The 12,185-nt window shown below is 51.0% G+C and overlaps 1 protein-coding gene across 1 annotated transcript; it reads left to right on the top strand.

Moving 5' to 3' along the window:
- The first annotated feature begins 1,967 nt into the window (after positions 1-1,967).
- On the top strand, positions 1,968-11,192 carry ANKRD60 (ankyrin repeat domain 60). The gene is made up of 4 exons (XM_059896046.1): positions 1,968-2,097; positions 6,782-6,912; positions 8,477-8,642; positions 10,836-11,192. Exons 1-4 carry the CDS (start codon positions 1,983-1,985, stop codon positions 11,138-11,140), a joined length of 717 nt encoding a protein of 238 aa, XP_059752029.1. The 5' UTR covers positions 1,968-1,982; the 3' UTR covers positions 11,141-11,192.
- Positions 11,193-12,185: the final 993 nt, after the last annotated feature.

The following is a 12,185-nucleotide window of genomic DNA, read 5'->3' on the forward strand; positions in this document are numbered from 1 at the left end:
GGTCCAAGAGCTAGCTGCAAAGGGCACGCTAGCTGTTTCCATTCTTCCCTTGGACCTTTTTCTTATCTTTCTTTTCTTTTTTTTTTAAAGATAAAATTTCTGGAGCTATATATTGAATTTCCTGGTATACAGGATGTTTTCCCCTCCCCCAAATTCCACTGGGCTGACTCTTTAAAAAGAAAGGAAGGAATCTATACCGTGCCAAAGAAAATAAGGCACATGTATGAGAATTTCACATTGCAACCCAGGATAGCATTTTGACAACTTCAGCAAAGAGTGAGTTAATACATTGGAGACTACATATTAAGAAAGAAAGAAAAAAAAAATCTATCTTGTATTTAGTACTTGCCTAAAGTAAATAGATGGAGGTATTGTTTTGCTTCAGTAACCAGCAATTTTTAATTTTTCTTTATCGCCTAGAAATTGAGATTATCGTGTTGTTAAAGTCTGTTGATCTAGCAGCAAGTAGAATTACTCAACTGGAATCTTGTATTCTGTGCAGAGCTTCATCTTCCGTTAAGGAAAAAAAAAAGTCAGTTGGTGTTGTGATGTGTAGGATTTGCCTGCTGAGTCAGATGTGCTGGTAGAGATTTGTTGAGACTCTTTGGTAAATAATCTAACCTTAAAATGTTCAGTTTATGTGTTAAAATTCTTCTATAATTTAATATGAATGCCTTTCCAGTGGAAAGCTATTTTTATGACTAACTTCTCTGCAAAAAGTATGTTGAAAGCTTGCATTTTATTCTTCTTTGGTAATAACTGAGATTTTTCTAAGCTTGTTCTGGTTGCCCTCGCTGTTCTCTCCTGTAGCTTCTCCATCAATTTAGGTCTTCACGTATTAATTGTTCTTAGGTGCAGTGTTGAGTGTCTGATTTGACCACTGAAGGTAAGCTTCCTGTTTTCTTGAGCACTCTGCCTCCTCCGGTGAATTAATGGAAAAGCACGAGATAGTTTCTCACAGGTACAGCTGCCTTGAGAGGCGTCTCAACAGTAGGACCATCTCAGCTTTTCCCCACGTGGACATTTCCTCCTTGCTAAGTGTTTTCATTAGCACCTTTCTCACTTCAAGAATTCGAGAACGTTTTCAACATGGACGGATTTTGATGTAGCTTTGCAAATTTTCAGGAAGGTCTGTCTCCCACTTCCGGAGGGGCCAAGTATCAGGTTTTTTCACTATCAAGTTGGGCCCAGATGGGCTTGAAAGGGGTCATATTTCTGCAATGTTGGTTTTTTCCTTCATGCTAAGAAATAACGATTTTTAAGCATGGCTAAAGTCTGCACTTTACCACCCTCTGTAGACGACGCATGCAAAGATGATTTAGAGCGTTATTCACGCATAATTCCTACAGGTAGTTGGCCCCGAATTGTGCAGTGATTGTATTTTAAACAGACATGGAGAGGAGGTCACAGTTGCCTAACAACGGCCACGAGCCGCCTCGTCTTCCAGGTTCAAGGCACTGACGGCGAGAGCAGCTCGGAAGCGGCGAGGAGGAGTCGGGTATGCGGCCGTGCTGGGTCTGCGGGGCGCGCGGCCTCGGCCAGGCCTCTGGATGGATCTCAGTACAGCCTCCCGGTGTTTTAGAAGCGCCCGGGCCCTTTCGCCTTATCTCAGACGCGTCACCCGCGTCCACGTGGAGCCCCGCCTTGGTTAACGGCGGGCCCGTCGGCCCACTGAGGGCCGTGGGGGCTCGGCCGTCCCGGAGGGGCCTCCGCGGCGGGGACGGCGATGCCGGGCGGCCGGGACCGGGCGGCGGCGGCGAGGCCGCCGGGGGGCGCCCTTCGCCCGGACCCCGCTGCGGGCGGGCCGGCCGGCCGGGCGGGGGGGGGGGGCGGGCTCGGCCGTTCCGCGGCCCTTCCCCGCGCAGCCCCGCGCCCGCGCCCGAGGCCGGAGCCGCGTCGGGGACCCGCAGGCTGTGAGCCTGGCGCTCGGCTTGGCTTCCGACGTCTTCGCCCTGCGGGTGCTGCTGGAAGATTCCGGGGAGATGTTCCGAGTGACAGGCTGCCGCAGCGACATGACGGTGCGGGAGCTCAAAGAGGAGCTGGACCTAATAGCCGGCATCCCCTTCAACCTCCAGCGGCTCCAGTACCTGGACCAAGGTGGCCCCTGCCCGACCCCTTTCCTGGCGCCGTGTACTCCCTCGACCCGGGGCGCCCAGGCCCCTCTGAACCCGCAGTGGGGGAAGGGAAGCCCGCCTAGAGGAGGACCCCCAGATGTCACACCCCACCCCCCTGAAACCCCGGGTGGAAAAGCCAACCCTGGACACATAGGGACTTCCCAGCTCCAGAAAAGCCGAGCTTCACGTTAGACCCCAAATCTCCAGGCAGACCGTGTCTGCAGCAAGACCCTAATCGGCAAGCGAATCGTGCCTGTGCTGGGACTCCAGGCCCAAAGCCAGCTGTCTAGTTTGGCCTGCCAGCCTGAGCCCAGCCCTGTCCACGTCAGGACCCCGAATCCCGAAACAGACGCTGCCACCGCAGCACCCTCCAACACCAGACTCTCAAACTCCCACGTCTTCATCAGGGACCCAAGTCCCAAAGCCAGCAGTGCCACACAAGACCTCATGCCTGAAACGCCTGTCCTCAGCGGGACCTCACAACCTAGGGCAAAGCTGCTCGTGTCAGGACCCCAGATGGAATTAAACGTCAAGTCCCTGTGCTGGGCTGTGGGACACCAGAACCCCCAGCCCTCCAGCCAGCCACATCCGTGCAAGGACCCCAAGTCCAGGTCAAACCTGCCCAAGACTGAACCCCAACTCTCCAGGGTTGCCATGACTACCTCAGAACCCCGAATCCTTTGACAGCGGTGTCCACGCAAGGACTCTAGAGCTCGGAACAAGCTCTGCCCACTTCAGGGCCCCCAAACCAAGAACAAACCTGCCCAAGACTGAACCCCCCAATCCCCAGGCTAACCATGTGACCATCCGAACCCCCAATCCTCCCAGCAACGATGTAGACTCAAGGACACTAAAGCCTTAAGCAAACTCTGCCCTCCTCAGGACCCCATATCTCTCCACGAACCATATGCACGTTTGAATCTCAAACACAATACTCGGGTGACCCTGGCTCACGACAGAAACCTAAATCCCAGGGCATGAAGCCTACTACCCAGATCATGACCCTAGATCCCAGAGCAGGTACACCCAATGCTGAGCCCCACTCTGCTCAACCAGTTGTGCATCTGAACCCCAATCCATCAGCCATCTCCGTCTACGTAAGGAAGCCAGGGCCCAAAGTGAACTCCTCCCACATCTGGACCCCCAAATTCAAAGTTAACTCTGCCCACGTCTGAAAGCTAGTTCCCAAGCTCACCATGATGACAGCAGAACCCGAAGCCAAGTGTCATCAGAAGGGCTCCAAGACGTGAGACAAACTCTGCCCACACTAAGACCCCAAACTCAAGTCCAGTCTACCCGTATCTGAACCTCCAACCTCCACAGAAACCACGTCCACACTGGCAGTCCAAGGTTTAAGCCAGCCATATCTGTGTAAGGAAGCCAAAGTTCAAAACGAGCCTTGCCTACACGAGGGCCCCCAAACTCAAAGCAAACTCTGCTTGTATTTGGAAACCCAAATCCCTCATCAACCTGATCCACACCAGAACCACCAATGCTAGACCAAACCCCACCTATATTAGGACTCCAAGTCTCAGAGCCGAACCTGTCACCCTCAAGACCCCCGAATTCCGGGGCAGACCTGTCTGATTCCTCACCCCCAGTTGCCACACTACCCAGGCCTACATCAGACCCCCAAATCCCAAAACAAGCCCTGCCCACAGAAGGACTCTGCATCCCAGAACAGACCCTTCCCATACCAGGACTCCCAGAGAGAAAGCAAACCTTGCCTTCATCAGAACCCCAATCCAGAGCAAACTCTGCCTTCATTGGGACCCCAAAGCTCAAAACAAACCATATCCACATTTGAACCCTGAATACTGGCACTGATCCAGTCCGTATCAGAACCTTGATCTCAAGCTGCGCCCTTGTGATGTCAAGAGCTCAAAGCTAGCCCAACCGGAATCGAAAGCCAGTGCCCAAAGCTCACTGTGACTGAATCAAGACCCCAAGGCCCCATGTCCAGACAAATCCCATGGGGGAGGCACCCCGTGGTGGGCAAGGGCCCTAGAGCCCCATCTCTTCCCTCCATCGGTCTCCTTCCCTCAGCCTGGGGACCTGGCTGTCCGGATCCGTCCCCTACAGGATTTAGGACATGAGAGCAGGATCAAAGCCCCCAGGCTCCGACATCTCCCCACCTGGCTGAAATCAATGCGAAAACACTTCAAGAAAACGAAGATATCAAAAACTCCCTGGTCTGCTGCACAGAGAAAGTGAACAGCCGATATTGCAGAGAGACTGCCGTTATACTGCAGGGGCCGGGAAGCCATGGAGACAGAGGTCTGAAAGCAGCCTGTCTGCACGAGGATCGTGTTCCCAGGCCCTGCGCTTCCGGGGCTCAGTTTCCTAATCTGTAAAGCAGAGCCCCGTTAGCTCTAGGATTCTCAGTACCGTGTCCCCCCTTTAGGCAGAAGTGAATCGGGAGACTCAGAAGGTATATTGAAGGCCAAAATCCTTTCCTTTGCCCTCTTGGAAATCGGTTAAGCATTTTTGATGATGTATTTGCTTTGCTATAGGCGTATTTGGAAGATGCTTTGGAGCATTTTCGAGGCTTTATCGGGAAAGAGATGTTCCTGTACTTAATGTGTTAAAAGTCAAGTGAGCTATGGAAGAACTTAGTAAGAGTTCCGAAACAAGTAATTCGAAAATTACGTGTCCTGAACTACAGATGTCTGGCACCCCTTCCGTTAATTTATTTTTGCCGATGAGCTATGCTGAGCAATAAATTCAAGAAAGCTAAGAGGGAATGAGAGGGATGGGGTGGCTTTACACTGATGTCACAATCCTATCACTCAGCAAGCACTTAGCAACTGTTAGAAGCTTGACCTCTCTCAAGCTTGGTTGCCATCCTTACTGCTGACGGCAAACAAGGAGAGAAGGTACACCACGTCAGTAGAAGAAATGTGGGCTTCTGCTGATAAATAGCCAGCCTGATGCCTCTTTACCCACCTCAAAGGTTGCCAGGGAGGATCAAATGAGATAATGTGTGTGAAAACCCTGAGAGACACAAGTCTAAAGGGGGGTGAACATCTTCCTGGAGGGGCGGGTCACTTTTCCACGTCTGTTGTCAACTCTAATAATGTATTTAGCTGGTGATAATTAGTATCTGTGTAAGCTGAAGGCAGTTGCTGCCTGCCTGTAAAAGGAGAATGTGCTCTGATTTCTCTAAGAGCTGTTTAGCATGTGTGCATTGTGCTCTTGTCTTTCTCAGGGAAACACAGCCTTGCTCCATTTTTTTCAAAGTTGTTAGGAAGTCTTCGAGTTGTCTTACTTAGACTAATTACTGATTATTCTCTGTGTCAGAACCACAAATAAGACCCTAATTAACAGATTTGCTAATCGCTATTCCGCGTTTACATCCACCATCTGGAGTTGCTGGGGACCAAAGGGTGCCAACAGAATCTAGAGTGAGCGTCACATGGTGCCCGAGGAAAGGCAGGTCTGGGGTCCCAGCATTGCCGTTCGCTGGCCACGCGAGCCTCCGTCCGCTCCTGCAGCAAACGGAGAGGACGAACTTGGCTCGTCGTGAGGATTAAAGAATGTGGGTGCTGGGTACAGGCACTTAGTAATCACTCAATCATGAAACCAAAAAACTCATGAATTCTACTTGGAATACATGATAATCCAACCTGGGCAGAGTTGAGAGGTTCCATTCTTGGCACTGCTTATTGGAGAAAACAAAGGACTGTGTTATCCTTCAGCTAGGTTACAGGTGGCCATGTAGGAAGAAGTGTGTGTATTTAAAAAAGTAAACTGAAAACAACTGCATTTTTCTTAAAGTGTTCCACAATCCTCTTCTACTAATTCTGATGGTCTTCCCCAAAGGGTCTGAATTTAGGAAGTGTGAGTGGATCCACCTCCCGGCCCCCATTCTTTCGTATGAGGAAGGGGCTGTTTGGGGAGAACCTCCCAGAGAAAGGAGCTCTTCCATCCCAAGTCACTGAGATGCTTATATTACCATAGGGTCTCCACTGGGGCAATTTTGTCCCCCAGGGGCCATTTGGCAACATCTAGAGACATTTCAGTGGTCACAATTAGGTGAGTGGGCTACTGCCATCTCGTGGGTAGAAGCCTGGGTTGCTGCTAAACGCCCTGCAATGCCCAGGACAGACCCCATAGCAGAGGGTCATCTGGTCCCAAATGTCAGGAGCGCCAAGGTTGAGAAATGCTGCCACAGAGCGCAATTTGAAAGATCCAACAAATTTTTGTCATTATTATCTCTTTAAGCTAACTGATGACAACATTAACCAGAATTAGTTAGTATTTTAGTTTAACATCTATAACTTGTATAACCGCATTGTGCCACATCTGTAATATAGAGTTACTTCAAGTTCAAGTAGCTCTACTTAGGGTTTGCCTCCTGAAACGACTTTTATTCACTCATGTAATTTTTTGCCATAGGTCAAGTTACAATTACAGAATTTTATAAATCATTGCCTTTTTTTCTTTTTCTTTTTGGTTTGGCTTCTCTTTGAACTAAGCCAAATTAATTTTCTAAAAAGCATCAATAACCCCAAACAGACGGATGCGGGGTCATCAAATGAGAGTGCTCAAGGTTCTCAAATTATCCTTGTGATACCCAAGGTCAGGTAATCTCTTAACTAAACCAGTGTAACAGTTTATCTTTAATGCGCGATTTTTCTTTTTAAAGAAGAAATCATTCCCTGCAGGAATTTTGATGGATAACGCTACGCTGAAGTTCCACGATGTTGTTCCTGGTGGAATTATTTCATTACGTATCTGGCATTATGATGGATGGACGGAACTGGTTTTGGCGGCCGTGGAAGGGGATTCCAGCAAGGTGTTTTCATGCTTCTTTAAATGGATATTATACTTCATGAACCAGCTGTAAATTGTGGGCGTGTGTGTGTGGGGGGGGGGGGATTCGCTTAGTCTTTAATATGAATATTTGGGTAAAAGTTTCAGAGTAGAGAAAAAAGATAACAAGGACTCATGTCATCATGATCAAATCGAGTGTTTCCATTTGTTGTTTGGCTTTTGCGATTTCACTGTGTCCACGTAGCTGTGATTTGTAACCCTCTCACCCCGCCCCAAAAGGAACCAGGGCAGCGCATTTTCTATTCATGTGTCTGTTTTGTAAAGTTGAAAACCTAAGTTAACAGTGGAGAATGCCAGATAACTTGGAAACGTGTGGCCCAGAGTGTTCAATGCTGCAAAAAATCCTCCGGGGTGGGGGGTGGTCTGCCCTCACCCAAGGGGGAGAGACTTGGAAACACAGTGGGTGCCGTTAACTCTTGGCCAGGCCTTGAGCTGGGTGCTCAGCTGGGCTCCGGGGTGGGAGTTGGAAGGCAAGAGGAGGAAATCAGGGTGTCTACCCAACAGTGAAGATGAATCATTCAGACACAAGGGGGCAAGTGCATGTTCTTTCTGGAAAATAAATTCGGATGAGAAGCTATGAGCTTGTGGAGGAGAGAGAGTTTACTTCTGGCTGGGATGGGGATCAGGGAAGGCTGGGTGTGGGAGGAGGGTTGGTATTAGGTCTGGGAAGGGGCAGTGGGCTTGGGGGAGGCGGGGCCAGGACCGCTCCAGGACCCTGCTGCCCTGGAGCCTGAGCCTTAGAAGGAAGGGCGGGGCCCATCCAGCTGTTTGCATAACCCTCTGGTTCCTTCCTGCTTTTCTCCTCTTCCCCTGCCTTCCCTTGCTTCCCCTCTGGCTCTGTGTCCGTGCCTGGACTTTCTGGCTCTTGCTCTGGACATGGGTGATGGGTGAGTCCCTCCTCTCTTGAGCCAGAATTGCTGTCACCCCGCTGGGGGCCCCTCACATCCCGCTTCGCCCCACACCGGATGCTGCACATCTGTGACTGAGTTCCTCTCTGTCGGAGCCCGTAGTCGTCCTCCTGTGCTCAGAGCCTTAATTCTCCACGTGATGATTATATCCCGGGGCTGCTATTCACCTGGGAGCAGAGTTCAGAGTGTCCCAAAAGTTAACGGAGACAATGGGCCCGAAAATAGACCGGAAGGCCAGGATCCATCACATCTCCAGAGAAGCCTGTGCCCCTCTGGGGAGGCCGTGCCGTATCGGCTGGGGTCTTCCTTCAGAGCCGTAACCCCCCTCCTCTGGACACCCAGAAAAGCTATTTTCTCTCTTCAAAACACGGACAGGAAGAATTTCCTGCCTCCCGAGGCTGCCTGATGGTAAATTCGTATTTCCTGGACGTGTGGAGAGAGTTACATGTCTTCCCCTGGCTCGTTTCCAGCTTCTCCGCTGTCTGATTCCATCACCAGCCTGCATGTGGCATCCGAGCAAACTTTCCCTCCAGAGCATCCCGTCACCCACCAGCCAGGTGTATCTGCACTTCTGAAATCACCCAGACTCACGTGCGTAACTCTGTTTATCTCGCCCAGCTGTCTTGCCTCGGTGTTGCCGAAGATTCTTTCTACCGAACAACAAATTCGCAGCATTTTGATGACAAGCAGTGGGAGAAGTGGATTTCTCAGAGAGCGTTCATGGCGCTCTGTGTTGCCTCACACAGGGGTCACTCGGAGGCTGTTCAGTACCTTCTAGAACATGGTAATTCTGATAGCAGCTGAGTACGTTCAAGAGTGGGGTTCTTTTGAGGGCAAGGGGGACACAGTGGCTTGCCCTCTGGTCCCTTCAGTAATGGTTTCCTGGACCCAAGTTTGTCAACCACCAATCGAGGTCCCCATCGGGCCTCTCAGTCCCTGTCTGAGGGGGTCTTTGGACATGCTTATCGGAGGCTGTGTCCCCTCTCTTGGCTGGGGCTCAGGAAGATGGACCTTTCAGGACACCAAGTCACCGGGCTTCCTGGTTTACTGCGTCCGACCAGACACTCCGCTGGGGATATTCCCATCCCGTTTGTTATTTCTTCCCCACCCGAAGTCCCGTTTCTGCAGTGGTCCGAGGGGTCTAGCCCCAAACCGGCATCCCTGCCTTGGTGGTTGGCAGGCTAGCCAGTCTCCTTTCTCCAAGCTCTTTGAATTTGCCCCAAACCCTCTTTTCATCTCTCCTCCACCAAAGGGCAATTACTCTCACTCTCTCTCTGTCCATAGACATAGAAGCCTTAGCCTGCCTTGTCTCCGAGTTAAAGGGCTTTGCATGAGGTTCTGTGGGAGTACATTTTATCTTCCCTGGATGTAGAGTATTTTTGGGAAAAGAGGCCCACTGATTGAGGTGTAGACCATTCACCAACAGTAGACACAGTTGCAGACATCCCAGGCCACTGGCTTCCTCGGGAAAAAGGAAGAATGTGGTATTTGGTCAATGGTTTGGGGCTCAGGAGGGGGCCTCATCTGAGGGTTTCCCATATCAACTCGCCTCCAAGTTAAACCCTTCCTTCCCAGCCTTCGGCCTTGAGCCCAGGCTCTCTGTGTTGTTTCCCCCTCTTCCACCAACCAAGCTGGGAAAGCATCTCAGATGCTTGGGCAGGATGCTGGGGCCGCACGTTTGTGATGGGTAGAGGTTTTTCTGACTCTCCTCCTCTCCTTCCTCCACTGCTTTCTGCACTTCTCCTGTTGTAAGATGAAATATGGGCTTTTCACAACCCAGCAGTCCGTTAAGCTCATAAAAAGTCATTTTCACTCTGATGGAACTGTGATGTATTTGAAAGCACCAGTTAAAAAATTACAGCCAGCTTTGCAAAGTTTTCTGTCCTTTGCAGACAGTGGCTGTGAAGAGGCGCCGGGGCTGAGGCTAAGTGTTGTGGGAACCTATTTAAAACTACCTCACTGACCAGCCATAGCTCATAAACACTGGCTACCGAAATGTCAGCTGCACGTAATTGAATTGCCTTGTTTTCTGTGTCATGATATTTGTTACCCAGAATTTGGTTCAATTCAACAAGTCCGTATTGGACACCTGTCATTAGCCCCTCCATCTGCAGGAGGCAGTGAGGAATTCAGTCGAAGTGAAGTCTGTCCATGAGTCAGGCTGCCCATCATCTGTCATTTCCCAGGCGCCTGTCTTCTCCAGGCGTCGTGCTATGTGCCGGGGATGAAAACGGCAGTGATCAAAACAAGTGTGTTTTCTGCCCTTGTGGAGTTTATGAAGGGAAGTCAGCAAATTATTACAAATAATTAATTCCATGGTCAGTCGTGCATGGCGTGTTCTGGAGACGCAGAATGTCTGCCGAACAAATGCAGGGAGATTTGTGGGGAGGAGGGCTAAGGAAGGTTTTCACGAGGAAGTGAATGAAACCTCAAGAAACATAGAGTTAGCCCAGGAGGAAAAAAAAAAAAAAAAAGGATGAGAGTGTTGTTAGCAAAGGGAACGGCATGTGCAAAGATTCTGGGGCAGGATAAGGGAGCAGGTATATTGACGGGATAAAGCCAGAAGGCTGGTGTAAGTGGAGCATGGGTGGTGGGGGGGAGGAAGATCACGGCGGGGGGTAATGCTGGAGTGATAAGGGGGGGGTGGGTGAGATAGAGCAGTAAAGACCTAGAACATTACCCCAAGGGTGGTAGATGCCAACAATGGGATTTGAGCGGGAGAGTGGTACAGGCATTGTAGGAAGGTCATTGGCTGCCGTAAGAGAAGCATGGGGTCGGGGGGGAAGGCAGTGCTGGATGCTGGGTGGGAGGGGGCAGATGCAGCAGTGCCCCCCCCCCGTGCACTCGGTTATTCGTTCTTCCAAGCATTCCTTTCCCAGCCCGGGCCCTTCCCATGCTTCTCTTCTTGAACGGGTTTCCAGAAGGTTGGCTCCTGCCAGCAGGGGGCCCTCCCTCAGCCAACTTTCCTATTTCCCAGGTGCCAACTGTCAGGGCAGATCCCCCGTGGGCAGGACGCCCCTGCACGTGGCTGCAGCCATGAGCCGGCTGGACTGTATCAGCCTCCTGCTCAAATATGGGGCCTCCATCAACGACAGAGATGCCAAGGGGGAGACGCCCATGTCCCTCGCCTGCCGCCCGAACCGCAGACAGAGCAGGCGGCGGATGTTCCTCTTCCACTGGACAGTGAAGCTGGGGACAAAGGACCCGATGGACCCTGTCGTGAACAAGGCTTTTCAGAGAGTCAGGGCCGGGTTTGGATCCGAGAAGGAGAACAAAACATAGCTCCACCTGGGAATGTTTGCATGTCAGCTCTGACCTGGGGTAACTTTCCTGAGTTCAGATCCACGGTGACCAGTGGCTTTGGGTGAGGAGGAAGGCCGGGAAACGTGGCAGTTCCTCTGAATCAGATACGAAACCATCTGTCCTATTTGCAAATGACTTGAGGAGGGTATTGACGGAAGTGGGTGAGTTTGTGTTCATTTCCTAAGTCCATCACAGACCTAACGGGCTCCCATGCCAGCCTTTAATTTTGAGCTATTTGTTCATTGTATCCAGTAACGCTGCTTGGGGTGATGGGAACCAATTACCTCCTCTCCCGTCTGGACACCATCTAATGCGTCGGCATAACAGGGGTAATAGCCGTGGTGAGAGTAGCTCTGCTGTTATGGTACAAAACCAGCGCAGGCAAACGTCACCAGGTCGTGGGCAGTGTGACCTGTGAATTTCAGTTTGTAAAATTCATGGCACTAGATGCTCCCTAAGCTAGCAATGTTCCAGAAGTTTTCCTGAACCTCCCTGGAGGGGTGTGCTGCCTGAGTCTAAGGCGGGGCTGGGGGAGAAGCCAGGATGACCTGGGGGGCATCTGAGATCCTTTTGTCCCATCCCCAAAGGTCCAAGCACCCCCCTCCCACTAGCTTTCTCCTTTCCTGCTAGAACTCGGGTAACTCCAGCATCCCTACTGTGGGGCAGTGTCTCTGCTGAACTCTAGGCTCGACACCTACAAAAGCTTCTCTGTGGGTGAGTGAGCTGGGTGTGGGAGCCGAGAGGGAGGGGTGAGGACTGGGGCGGACTGACACGCGCACCCTTGTCCGAAGGGGGCACCGCGACTCAGCTGCAGCAGAAAGGTGAGCCAAAGGCAGCTAGATCTTTGCAGAGCTTCCCAGAGCTGGAAACCTGGCTTGTTGATCTAAGTCCTGATTTTTAAGCGTTGGCTTGAATTATTTTAAGATCAGCGTACGGAACAAAAGGAGTAGGAGATTTGAGGCACATGGATGGGACTGCCGACCATCGTCAAACTAACTCATTTCACTGGGGAAACGGGTAGAAG

Source organism: Balaenoptera ricei, chromosome 15, assembly GCF_028023285.1.
Source record: "Balaenoptera ricei isolate mBalRic1 chromosome 15, mBalRic1.hap2, whole genome shotgun sequence".
Taxonomy (NCBI): domain Eukaryota; kingdom Metazoa; phylum Chordata; class Mammalia; order Artiodactyla; family Balaenopteridae; genus Balaenoptera; species Balaenoptera ricei.